Here is a 13,626-nt window from a genome sequence, read left to right on the forward strand (position 1 = left end):
ATTACTTTTAGATTTTGAATGACCTGCTTAATATAATGTGTGTCATCATCACAAGTAAACTGCATTATACTTAAAAAAACACTTCAACTTCAACCAGTAAAATGGCCCTTTGTTTAGCTTTTGCTACAGCCTATTTCAATGAGCGTTAGCATTCTAGTTATTAACATCGGCTGCATCCAAAGTAGTTATTTTGCAAAGATCACAACCAAATATAGTGACTGTTCAAGCAAGTGATGATGATTCAAGCAATGATTCAAAACATTGTAAGCATATGAGAAACCCCCCAAAAAGTGATTTTGTTTAGAAGTAATAAAAAAGTAAATGTAGACAATGTTGAATGGGCAGAGATGGAGATGATTTATTACTGCCGCCAAGAGTCTTGCGCATCTTTGCATTACGTCAGTGTGTCTAAAACGCCACACCCAGCAGACTGTTGACCAATCGCAGTCATGCTGCCAGTTATTTGAACGCTCTGAAGTCGGAGATTTCCGAGTTCCCAGTTGCTTTGAACGTGGCACATTAGTCGACAAAAGTACTTAATGTCACAATTCCAAAGCTATACAATATTACAGAGAGCAAGTTAATGATCTCACATTTTGGAAAATATTTGTCATGTTGTACTTGTTGTTGACGAAATTGATGCTAATGTTGGGAGAGCTCTCCTTGTGCCAAAATTGCCCAGAATGAACCGCGCGACCCACTGACGTGGCATGGACAACACACACTATGGTAATTAATACGATTCCAATGGAGTTTCCCATCTCCTCAAAAGTTTCTCTGGTTGGAATTTGGTTTGACGTTGCTAGGCAATAGTCGAAAGAGGAAGTGTTTTGCAGTATCATCCGGGTGAATTGGTGGTCTCAGATAATTCAATATGGCAACGCACATGTCGAGGTGCAGAACTTGGGGCCGTGTTCAGAGGTAATGTTCACGTTCATCTTAAAACAGTTGCATTTGTGATTGCACTGACTTTACTGAAATATGTATGTACCTTTTCATGGTCAGCTAGCTGGCCAAGTATAGCCTAGCTAACATGCAAACAAGCTAACGTTAGTAACGTTGCTCGTCGTGGAGCTAAGGACAATCAAAGTCAAACAAAACAATGTTGTGGAAAGCTAGATATTTTTGTATCTATAGTCGTCTCAAACCGAATAGCATTATTGACAGTAACGTAGTCTGGGTAGCCATTTAATTAGATGTTCGGTAGTCTTAAGGCTTGGGCGGGGTAGAAGCTGTTTAGAAGCCAATCAAAGCACGTTTTGGGTTTATTCAGTAGTTTTTACGCGATGTAAGTAGAATCCTGTAGAAAAATCATGTTAATTATAATTGATATTCCTAAAATATAAGTTAAATTATTTAGATTTTATTTTGTATTTGTTGAAATTTTACTGCATTGTTAGACCTAGCTAGTAATATAAACATTTCGCTGAGGCCGCTATAACGTCCGCAAAACGGACGTTATAGTGTACAAGACCAATTAACTTACTGGTTCAAGTCTCGAGCCCTGTCTATGCCCTTGACCAAGGCACTTAACCTTAATTGCTCCTGTAAGTCGTTCTGAGTACAAGCGTATGCAAAATAAAAAAGTTCAGTAGACATTTATAATTTCATCTCCTTGTGCCAATGCTTACAGTAGATGGCCAATACGAAAAAGTTAAAGCAACACTTTTTTTGCCAGGATAATCTAAACAAATCATCACCTCACTGGTGGTTCTACATAGTGACAGGTTGTCTTTCATTTGATCAAATGTTATTTGTCAAATGCTTCGTAAACAACAACTAACAGTGAAATGCTTACTTACGGGCAATTCCCAACAATGCAGAGAAAGAAATTGGAGAAACATTAGAAAAGGAATAACACATAATTGCACAATGAGTAATGATAACCTGGCTATACAGGTACCAGTACCGAGTCGATGTGCAGGGGTACGAGGTATTTAAGGTAGATACAGTGCCTTCAGAAAGTATTCACATTTTACAAAGTACTATTAATGTCAAAGTGGAATAAAAAAATCAAACATTTGCAAAGAATTTATGAAAAATAAAACATTATATATTGATTACATAAGTATTCAACCCCCTGAGTAAATGCATGTTAGAATGACCTTTGTCAGTGATTACAGCTGTGAGTCTTTCTGTGTAAGTCTCTAAGAGCTTTCCACACCTGGATTGTGCAACATTTATTCTTAAAACAATTCTTCAAGTTCTGTCAAATTGGTTGTTGTCCTGGCACAACACTGCCAGGTCTCTCACCACCTCCCTATAGGCTGTCTCATCGTGTTCGGTGATCAGGCCTACCACTGTTGTGTGGTCAGCAAACTTAATGATGGTGTTGGAGTTGTATGCAGCCACGCAGTCGTGGGTGAACAGGGAGTACAGGAGGGGACTAAGCACGCACCCTTGAGTGGCCCCTGCGTTGAGGGTCAGCATGGTAGATGTGTTGAAGTCCAGGATCCAGTTACGGCGGGAGTGATGGCATGACTGTCAAATCCGTGAATGTGTTTGTGGCCAGTGACTTTTATTTTTTTTATTTCACCTTTATTTAACCAGGTAGGCCAGTTGAGAACAAGTTCTTATTTACAACTGCGACCTGGCCAAGATAAAGCAAAGCAGTGCGACACAAACAACAACACAGTTACACATGGAATAAACAGACAGCCAATAACACAATAGAAAAAAATCGATATACAGTGTGTGCAAATGAGGTAAGATTAGGGAAGTAAGGCAATAAATAGGCCGTAATGGCGAAATAATTACAATTTAGCAACACTGGAGTGATAGATGTGCAGAAGATGAATGTGCAAGTCCAGATACTTGGTTGCAAGGGAGCAAAAAACGATATATATATATATATATATATATATATAACAATATGGGGATGAGGTAGTTGGATGGGCTTTGTACAGGTGCAATGATCTGTGAGCTGCTCTGACAGCTGATGCTTAAAGTTAGTGAGGGAGATATGAGTCTCCATCTTCAGTGATTCTTGCAATTCGTTCCAGTCATTGGCACCAGAGAACTGGAAGGAAAGGCGGCCAAAGGAGGAATTGGCTTTGGGGGTGACCAGTGAAATATACCTGCTGGAGCGAGAGCTACAGGTGGGTGCTGCTATTATAAATGGAGCACCTCAATATTTTTCCTTGCCATTGAGTTTGAAAATGATCAACTGCGTTCTAAGTCCTGCGATGGACAGGCACGTATGATTAAATCAACAGTACCAAACCAAAGATCTTGGGAAACCCTGCTCTAGACTAAAGCCTCCATAGTCTGACCAGTAGCCTTAATGTTAGCGTACACCGACACTGGCAACTTGGATTTCTGGACAAGCACACTTTGGCATCATCAGTGGTTAGCATCTGGTGCTAGCTTTATCATGTGGGTAGGTGAATCTGGTACTCATTTGTGAGAGTTCAGTTCACTTGTCAAGACATGCTGTTGTTATTTGCAGCAATCCATAAACTAACCTACATTTTTGCATTTACAGGTTTGGAATTGCAGCGTATAGAAAGTGCAGCAGTGGCAGTGGATATCCCAATATCTCACTCTCTGCACCGTTACCAGGGATCCCAAAACCAGTATTTGCAGCAGTGGACAGCCATGAACAATGCGAGACCAAAATCACTACTTTGGAAAATGGCCTTAAAGTAGCATCTCAAAACAAGTTTGGTCAGTTCTGCACAGTTGGAAGTAAGTTGCTACAGATTTTGAATAGAGCTGATCTTTCTTTATCATTCTATTTCAGACCGTCTCTTGCCGCATAATCAATAGTATGCGGCATATTAATAGTATGACTGAATATTGATTTGATTTCTCTCTCCTTCCAGTTTTAGTAAATTCAGGATCCAGACATGAGACAAAATACCCCAGTGGAATTGCACACTTTTTGGAGAAACTTGCCTTTTCTGTAAGTGTTACCTGTTTTGAGACGTCTTGCTAGTCAATAGACACCTTGTACAAAATATGTTCCAATGTTTTTTTTTTCCTCTCACTATGTTGTCATTTTGTAGCACAAGCAAATTGATTGCTATGTTTTTGTTCATGGCAAATGATAACACCTTCTGCATCTTCAGTCCACAGCCCAGTATGGCAGTAAAGATGAAATTCTTCTCACACTCGAAAAACATGGAGGGATCTGTGACTGCCAAACATCCAGGTATGAATATTTTATTTGGCTTTAATATCCAGGCACATTATGTTTTCACTCTGAATGATGGAAAGGTCTAGTGTAGGGTTGCTAAGGGTCGGAAACTTTCCGGTAAATTTTCCATGGGAAGTTAAGCCTGGTAATTTGGGTAATTTTGCTTAAAATCATAAAAAAATAGCTTATAACAGTGAATTGTTTTTGTGGGATACACAAGGCAATTGTAGGTCTTGTGGCATATTTTGGTTAAACTCCCCAATTCAATGGATTTGCAACCCTCTGCATGCACAGTGCATTCTTCCATCACATGTACAGCTGATTCTCAAGATTTTGCACACTAATGAGATCCTATTGAGCCCACACTACTACACTGTTTGAGCCAAGGACTACATGCTTTCTGGTAAGTTTTGATTACAATACTGGGTGAATATATTTTATATGACATACCTTGATTTTTTTTGTTAACTGGTAAATAGTAGCCTACAACAAAGTGTTTAAATCATTTCTAACTTGTTAAACATTTCTGCTAGTTAGGTTTTGCTACCATGTGGGTTTTAGCTTGCTTGAGCCTGCTAACTGAGTGTTAATTCACCTGTTTCCATGCATGTTTCATTTTAAAACATTTATCTTACAAAGCAGTTGTTTAATCTAACTGCTTAACTATTTATCTGTACATGGAATTGTATTTTTTTTTTCTCTTTACTCTTTTTCCTCATCTTTACAGGAAAATGCCACGGGCACTATCTGATGTGTGGAGACATTTCACTGCAGCTAATGTAGACGGAAAAGCTGTGTACATTTGCAAATAATGTACCAAATCATATGTGAAGAATGAAACAGATGCAGAATCATCTGGCCAAGTGCATAAAGTTCCCTCAGCGCTCTCACAACAAGCAACCTCTGACAAAAGTCCCTCTACTTCAATGTGAAAATGATTAATCAGACACCTGATCGATAGCAACAGCTCATGGTCCTCCTGGAATCAGAAGGTTTTTTTACTCAATGGAGGAACATAGTCAGACAAATGCTGATGAATGTCTTGCTCGAGCTTTGTATGCAACTGGTTCACCTCTGATTCTCACATGCAATGTGTATTGGAAGAGATTTCTGAATGTTCTTCGCCCAGCATACACCCCTCCAACCAGACATGCTTTATCTACTCATTTGCGGGATGCAGAGTTCAACCGAGTACAAGTTAAGGTCAAGCAAATCATAGAGAAAGCAGACTGTATTGCAATCATCTCTGATGGGTGGTCGAATGTTTGTGGCCAAGGAATAATTAATTACATCATCTCCACCCCTCAACCAGTATTCTACAAGAGCACAGACACACCGGTCTCTACATTGCAGATGAGCTGAAGGCAGTCATCAATGACCTTGGACCACAGAAGATATTTGCACTGGTGAGAGACAATTCTGCGTACACGAAGGCTGCTTGGTCTAAAGTGGAGGAGTCCTACCCTCACATCACAACCATTGGCTATGCTGCTCATGCATTGAATCTGCTCCTCAAGGACATCATGGCACTGAAAAAGATGGATACACTCTACAAGAGAGCCAAGGAAATGGTTAGGTATGTGAAGGGTGATCAAGTTATAGCAGCAATCACCTCACCAAGCAAAGTGAGAAGAATAAGAGCACCACATTGAAGCTGCCCAGCAACACCCATTGGCGTGGTGTTGTCATCATGTTTGACAGTCTCCTGGAGGGGAAGGAGTCTCCAAGAAATGGCCATATCACAGTCTGCCGATTATGGACAGCCCCATCAAGAGGATCCTCCTGGATGAAATATTTTGGGAGAGAGTGGTAAGCAGCCTGAAACTCCTGAAACCTATAGCAGTAGCCATTGCACGGATTGAGGGAGACAATGCCATCCTGTCTGTGTTCAGGCTCTGCTTGCAGATGTAAGAGAAGAAATCCATACTGCCCTGCCCACTTCACTGTTGCTCCAATCAGAGGACTGCAGTTCTGAAATACATCAAAAAGCGTGAAGACTTCTGCCTGAAGACAATATACGCCGAAGCGTACATGTTGGACACCAAGTATGCTGGCAAGCGCATCCTGTCTGGTGCAAAGATCAACAAGGCCTATGGTGTCATCATTACCCTGTCTCGCCATCTTGGCCTGGATGAGGGCAAGGTTCTTGGCAGTCTGGCGAAGTACACTTCCAAGTTCCAAGCAAGGGCTTTAGGATGGAGCTGCAAAATGGCAGTCGTGCCGACATATCTCATCAGCCACCTGATGGAAGGGCCTTTGGACCTGTGGCTCTTTCCCCTGTTGCCTCCATCATCCTCCAAATCCCACCAACATCAGCTGCCTCAGAGTGCAACTGGTCCTTGTTTGGGAACACACACACCAAAGCACACAACAGGCTGACCAATACAAGGGTTGACAAATTGGTGGCATCTGGTTAAATTTGAGGCTTTTTTAGTCTAACAAAGAGCCATCCTTAAGAAGGTTGGAAAGTGACAGTGAAGATGAGGCCTCAGTCTGATGTTCAAGGAGTTGGACATTGAGGATGTCCAGGGAGAATACATGGAAGCGTGAGAGGAAGACAATCAAAGCTTTAGCTTCTAGACTATCATTTTACAGATTTTTGGGAGATGTGATAGATCATTGGGGATCATTCAATATTCCCTTTTGTTGTTCATTGAAGTCATCCCATTTGAAGAGTCAACTCTTTTAATTAAAGTTCAATTTGTAGCTATTGGAACGATTTAATAATTTGCAATTGTCTACTTATGATAAGGTAAAAGGTTTATGTTTCTCTCTCCATATGGTAAATATATCCAATGCAAAAAACATCTACATTTAAGTGGTATTAATATTAATTTACTTATTTCTATGAATTTACATATATTCCCATTAATTCCCACGGAAAGTTTCCGCCTCTGAATATTCCCAAAATGTGCAACCCTAGTGTAGTCATGGTACTCTTTATCCCTTTTGATGTTGTAGATATACAGTATGTAGTTGGCATGTACAGTGCATTCGGAAAGTATTCAGACCCCTTTACTTTCTCCACATTTTGTTACGTTATAGCTTTATTCTAAAATGTATAAACAAAAAAATCCCTCAATCTACACACAATACCCATCATGACAAAGCAAAATGTTTTTTTATAGCAAAAGTATTAAAAATAAAAAACGATCTTATTGACATAAATATTCAGACCTTTTACTCAGTACTTTGTTGAGGCACCTTTGGCAGCAACTACAGCCTTGAGTCTTCTTGGGTATGACGCTACGAGCTTGGCACACCTGTATTTGAGGAGTTTCTCCCATTCTTCTCATCAGATTCTCTCAAGCTCTGTCAGGTTGGATGAGGAGCATTGCTGCACAGCTATTTTCAGGTCTCTCCAGAGATGTTCGAACGGGTTCAAGTCCGGTCTCTGGCTGGGCAACTTGAGGACATTCAGAGACTTGTCCTGAAACCACTCCTGCGTTGTCTGTGTGCTTCGGGTCGTTGTCCTGTTGGAAGGTGAACCTTCGTGCCAGTCTGAGGTCCTGAGCACTCTGAAGCAGGTTTTCATCAAGGATCTCTCTCTACTTTGCTCCGTTCATCTTTGCCTCCATCCTGACTAGTCTCCCAGTCCCTGCCACTGAAAAACATCCCCAAAGCATGATACTGTCACCAACGTGCTTCACCGTAGGGATGGTGCCAGGTTTCCTCCAGATGTGACGCTTGACTTTCAGGCCAAAGAGTTCAATCTTGGTTTCATCAGACCAGAGAATCTTGTTTCTCATGGTCTAAGAGTCCTTTAATCTTGATACTCCCCATCCCGGACCCGGGATCGTGAATACAGCCTCAGGCTCATTAGCATAACTCAACGTTAACGATTTCTGAAAATCGCAAATGAAATGAAAATAATATGCCTGCTCTCAAGCTTAGCCTTTTCTTAACAACACTCATCTCAGATTTTCAAAATATGCTTTTGAACCATAGCAAATCAAGCATTTGTGTAAGAGTATTGCAAGCTAGCTTAGCATTTTGCGTAGCATTTAGCATGCAACATTTTCACAAAAACCAGATAACCAAATAAATAAATTAATTTACCTTTGAAGAGCTTCGGATGTTTTCAATGAGGAGACTCTCAGTTACATAGCAAATGTTCAGTTTTTCCTGAAAGAATCTTTGTGTAGGAGAAATCGCTCCGTTTTGTACATCACATTTGGCTACCGAAACGAACCGAAAATTCAGTCACCAAAACTGCAAACTTTTTCCGAATTAACTCCATAATATCGACCGAAACATGGCAAACGTTGTTTAGAATCAATCCTCAAGGTGTTTTTTGACATATCTCTTCATTGATATGCAGTTTGTGGAAGCCTGCTTTCCCCTCAGAATCGCATGGAAAAATACCAGCAGCTGAAAATGACGCACCAATTTCGACGGAGGACACCGGGCGGACACCTGGAAAATGTAGTCTCTTATGGTCAATCTTCCAATGATATGCCTACAAATACGTCACAATGCTGCAGACACCTTGGGGAAACGATAGATAGGGCAGGCTCATTCCTCTCGCATTCACAGCCATATAAGGAGACAATGGAAAACAGAGCCTCAAAAATCCTGCTCATTTCCTGGTTGCCGTTTCATCTTGGTTTTGCCTGTAGTTCCCGTTCTAGGGCACCCACAGACAATATCTTTGCAGTTCTGGAAAATTCAGAGTGTTTTCTTTCCAAAGCTATCAATTATATGCATAGTCGAGCATCTTTTTGTGACAAAATATCTTGTTTAAAACGGGAACGTTTTTCATCCAAAAATAAAATTGCGCCCCCAGAGTTTCAAGAGGTTAAGTGCCTTTTGGCAAACTCCAAGTGGGCTGTCGTGTGCCTTTTACTAAGGAGTGGCTGGCCACTCTACCATAAAGGCCTGATTTGTGGAGTGCTGCAGAGATTGTTGTCCTTCTGGGAGGTTCTCCCATCGCCACAGAGGAACTCTAGAGCACTGTCAGAGTGACCATCGGGTTCTTGGTCACCTCCCTGACCAAGGCCCTTCTCCCCCGATTGCTCAGTTTGGCTGGGCGGCCAGCTCTTGGTGGTTCCAAACTTCTTCCATTTAAGAATGAGGCCACTGTGTTCTTGGGGACCTTCAATGCTGCAGAATTGTTTTGGTATCTTTCCCCATATCTGTGCCTTGGCACAATCCTTTCTCGGAGCTCTACGGACAATTCTTTCGACCTCATAGCTTGGTTTTTGCTCTGACATGCACTGTCAACTGTGAGACCTTATATAGACAGGTGTATGCCTTTCCAAATCATGTCCAATCAATTGAATATACCACAGGTGGACTCCCAAGTTTTAGTAGCATCTCAAGGATGATCAATGGAAACAGGATGCACCTGAGCTCAATTTTTTAGTCTCATAGCAAAGGGTCAATACTTATTTAAATAAGGTATTTCTGTTTTTTATTTGTAATAAATTTGCAAAGATGTCTAGACCTGTTTTCACTTTGTCATTATGGGGTATTGTGTGTGTGTGTGTATATTGCTGATAAAGAAAATCATATTTAATAAATTTTAAAATAAGGGCGTAGCATATCAAAATGTGGAAAATTTAAGGGGTCTGAATAATTTATACAGTACCTTCAGAAAGTATCTCAGTACTGCTTTGTGGAATGGGATGAAGATATTCAGTCAGTTTGTAGGATGCCTAAGGTTTCTATTCACAGAGACACAACCATGTATGCAGTCTCTGCCGAGGTGAAGGGACTGGACACGGTAGTCAGCCTGCTCTCTGACGCTGTATTGCAGCCACGCCTACTAGGTGAGTCATGTTTAATGATGCTTCCCTTAATGACGAGAGAAAATGTTGACTTAATTGAGTTGTCTACAAATTAACAGACTGGTAAATGTTTTTGGGGGAGTATATTTTCATCAAGTATGGCTCTGCTTTGGGTTACTAGATGAGGAGATTGAGATGACTAGGATGGCTGTGCGCTTTGAGCTGGAGGATCTGAGCATGAGGCCTGACCCTGAACCTTTACTGACAGAGATGATCCATGCAGTGAGTCATGTGACTGGTTGACAGAAAATTACAACACTCTTGAGCTGCATGAAATCTATTGTTGCACTGTTTCTAATTGACTTTGGCCTACCTCTCTGCAGTGTGCATAGATAATCAATTGCGCCATTTGTTGACACACATTTCTATGGCGATACATAATATTTCACAACACTTACTCTGTGAACAAGGCAGCATATCGGGGGAACACCATTGGGTTGCCTCGCTTCTGCCCAGTAGAGAGCGTGGAGAAGATCGACAAGAAGCTGCTACACATGTACCTGCAGAGCTACTACTGCCCAGAGCGTATGGTGCTAGCTGGAGTGGGCATCGAACATGAACAACTGGTGGCCTGTGCCAGGAAATATCTGCTAAATGTAAAGCCAGTATGGGGTGCCAGTACGCCTACCAATGTCGACCTGTCTGTGGCACAGTATACTGGTGGAATCGTAAGGGTAAGTATTTTTCCCTTTGCTTGCTTTTTCCTTTTTAAAATATTTTCTTTACTAATTCAGAATGTAAACCTTTTGTTTTTGATCTTCTCAGATGGATAAGGACATGTCAGATGTGAGCCTTGGCCCCACCCCCATCCCTGAGCTCACACACATCATGATTGGCCTGGAAAGCTGCTCCTTCCTGGTGGGTACCCACTTTGATTGGTTGGTGTGGAGGATCTCCTGCCAACTTGGTTGAACTGTTTCTATGCTATCCTGTAGCTGGATGTTCTATGTATAATATATGCATGTTTTGTGTTGCAGGAGGATGACTTTATCCCCTTTGCCGTCCTCAATATGATGATGGGTGGAGGTGGGTCCTTCTCAGCGGGGGGTCCTGGGAAAGGCATGTTCACTAGACTATACCTGAATGTGCTCAACAGGTAAGCATGATGCAACATTCACAATTTTAATTAAAGTACTTAAGATTGTATTATTTTGTGGATTCTGTTTATTATATTTTTTTCTACAGGCATCATTGGATGTACAATGCCACCTCATACCATCACAGTTATGAGGACACTGGCCTGCTGTGTATCCATGCCAGCGCAGACCCTAGACAGGTAGGGAGAGGGGATTTGGGAGAGCCATGCAAAGGCAGGACTTTACACCGTAGATGAAGGGCTAAAACAAAGCTGCCATATGCTTAGAGAATAACATCAGGAGAACTATTCAAAATAAAAACAATATTTTACTTTGTATGCGTGTTCTCTGAAGTTGTGAAAGTGCTGCTGTCATTCCAAAGTTGTTGATTGCAACATCTTGCTTTATTAAGGTTCGGGAAATGGTGGAGATTTTAACCAGAGAGTTCATTCAGATGGCTGGGACAGCAGGAGAGGTAAGGCTGGCGATTAGCCTGCGACGGGAAATTGTCACAAAAGCGACAAAGCTTTCTGAACTTTAAACTCTTTCTTGAGACTTCAAAACTTTGCATCTCTCTTTCCGTACTCAGATGGAGTTGGAGAGAGCGAAAACGCAGCTCAAGTCCATGCTGATGATGAACCTGGAGTCGCGGCCGGTTATCTTTGAGGATGTCGGCCGACAGGTTCTAGCCACAGGGAAGAGGAAGCTGCCACACGAGCTGTGTGACCTCATCAGTGAGTACTAGTACCCTCTATCATAATAGCAGATATTGATATCAGCAAGCCCAGAATGAAACATTTGTCAAAAAAATCTTCAGGGAGTAGGCTAATCATAACTGTTGTGACAAATCAGTACTTCTGTATGCTGACTTTTCAATCTGTCCAGGTAAAGTTACAGCGAGTGACATCAAGCGGGTCACAACAAAGATGCTGTGCAGCAAGCCAGCAGTAGCAGCCCTAGGAGACCTGACAGAGATGCCCTCCTATGAGCACATCCAAGCTGCCCTGTCCAGCAAGGACGGACACCTGCCTCGCATGTACCGCCTCTTCCGATAGACCCCCCCCCCCCCCGTGTTTGTTTACCCAGGCATCACTGTATAAACTGGACACTGGCCTACACTAGTGGTCTGGCAATGGAGCTGTGCTAAGCTCTGGGAGAGGACTAATGTTTGGACCTCAACCGCAAAAGAAAAGTGCTGAGAGAGTGGTGATTTTTAACTACATTTTATTCAGTCAGGAACAGTTATATTTTATTGCCAGAGGAAGTTTAATTTCCTGTTCAGTATCTTACCAGACCCACGTTGTCTGGGACGGTTGGCATGCTTTTGGGTTTAATTCCAAGTATGTTTGAATGAGTGTGGGTGAATATGGCTTGAGTGCTGCATTGCTTGATCTGCAGGGTGACCTACAAATGACCTTAATCTAATAAGGGGTCGTGATTCTGTTCTCTAGCCTTTAGGATAGCAAACAGGCCTTGCAATGTCCTACACCCTTTTCACAGTTGGTACAGGTACTTCCTTCAATGTTACATACTTTTATCAGATTTCACAGGCTGAAGTCTCACCTAAGGCCTTGTCATCTTCAGCAGAGGGTGGCTGAAATCTGTGAGACACTCTTCCGACTAACTGCTAGCACTTCTGTCAATGTCCCTTCTCACACACATAGCTGTTGGTCACCTCTACCGCACAGGAGATAATGCGATAATAAAACAACATTGGGCAATGCTTGGATTGGTGTCACCAATCATGAGACTGTTGTTTCTTGTAGATAGATACACATTGATCTCCACTTAACCAGACTGAAATAAGATACTGTGTTGTGTAGTTAGTTTTAGTATTCTCAGTGTTCTGCCTGCGCTCCATTCTGTCATTCAACCCATTCCAACAGTTTTGACCTCTGTATGTAAGTAGTACTGTATGTGTGTGTGCTGATATCCTCTCAGGTGCCAGAAAATCTTAACATTAGTTTCTCTGTTGCAAAACTATATTGCTAAATTGTAATAATGTATCCACAGCTTTTTCACTATTTGTGTTTCATCAAGACACTTCATATCAGAATAGTGCCACTATTTTATTTCAAACCAAGATATCTCTGGGTCCTGGAGAGAAAGTGAACCTATTGAATGTGAAGACCCATATGTGTATCTATATTCAGGCCAATTTGTTTCCGGTAAATAAATGTTAATATTGCCATAAAATATTTAAGTCTTATGTCTGGACTGCCAAAGATTTAAGTTCTGAAGTTGATACACTGTCTTTGAGGGATATTCAATGTCCACTTAAAATCAAATGTTATTGGTCACATACAAGTGTTTAGCAGATGTTACTGCAGGTGGTGCGAAATGCTTGTGCTTCTAGCTCTGACAGTGAAGTCATATCTACCAGTTTCCCAACATATACCCCAAATACACTTAAATCTAAGTAAGGAATGGATTAAGAACATAAATGCGTATGTCCGAGCGGTATTGGACTAACATATAGTGGCATAGTATAGAGGTCGACCGATTAATCGATATGGCCCGTATTCGAATCAATCGGTACCGATTACATTGCACTCCACGAGGAGACTGCGTGGCAGGCTGACTACCTGTTATGAGAGTGCAGCAAGGACTATCTTTTATAAAA

The 13,626-nt window shown here is 41.6% G+C and overlaps 1 protein-coding gene across 1 annotated transcript; it reads left to right on the forward strand.

Moving 5' to 3' along the window:
- Positions 1 to 814: 814 nt before the first annotated feature.
- On the forward strand, positions 815 to 13,199 carry LOC135539397 (mitochondrial-processing peptidase subunit alpha-like). Its single transcript, XM_064965268.1, has 13 exons — positions 815 to 921; positions 3,485 to 3,687; positions 3,825 to 3,904; positions 4,071 to 4,153; positions 9,815 to 9,909; positions 10,049 to 10,149; positions 10,338 to 10,601; positions 10,693 to 10,785; positions 10,905 to 11,023; positions 11,113 to 11,203; positions 11,416 to 11,478; positions 11,593 to 11,737; positions 11,889 to 13,199. Exons 1-13 carry the CDS (start codon positions 875 to 877, stop codon positions 12,056 to 12,058), a joined length of 1,554 nt encoding a protein of 517 aa, XP_064821340.1. The 5' UTR covers positions 815 to 874; the 3' UTR covers positions 12,059 to 13,199.
- Positions 13,200 to 13,626: the final 427 nt, after the last annotated feature.

Source organism: Oncorhynchus masou, chromosome 1 (assembly GCF_036934945.1).
Source record: "Oncorhynchus masou masou isolate Uvic2021 chromosome 1, UVic_Omas_1.1, whole genome shotgun sequence".
Lineage (NCBI taxonomy): Eukaryota > Metazoa > Chordata > Actinopteri > Salmoniformes > Salmonidae > Oncorhynchus > Oncorhynchus masou.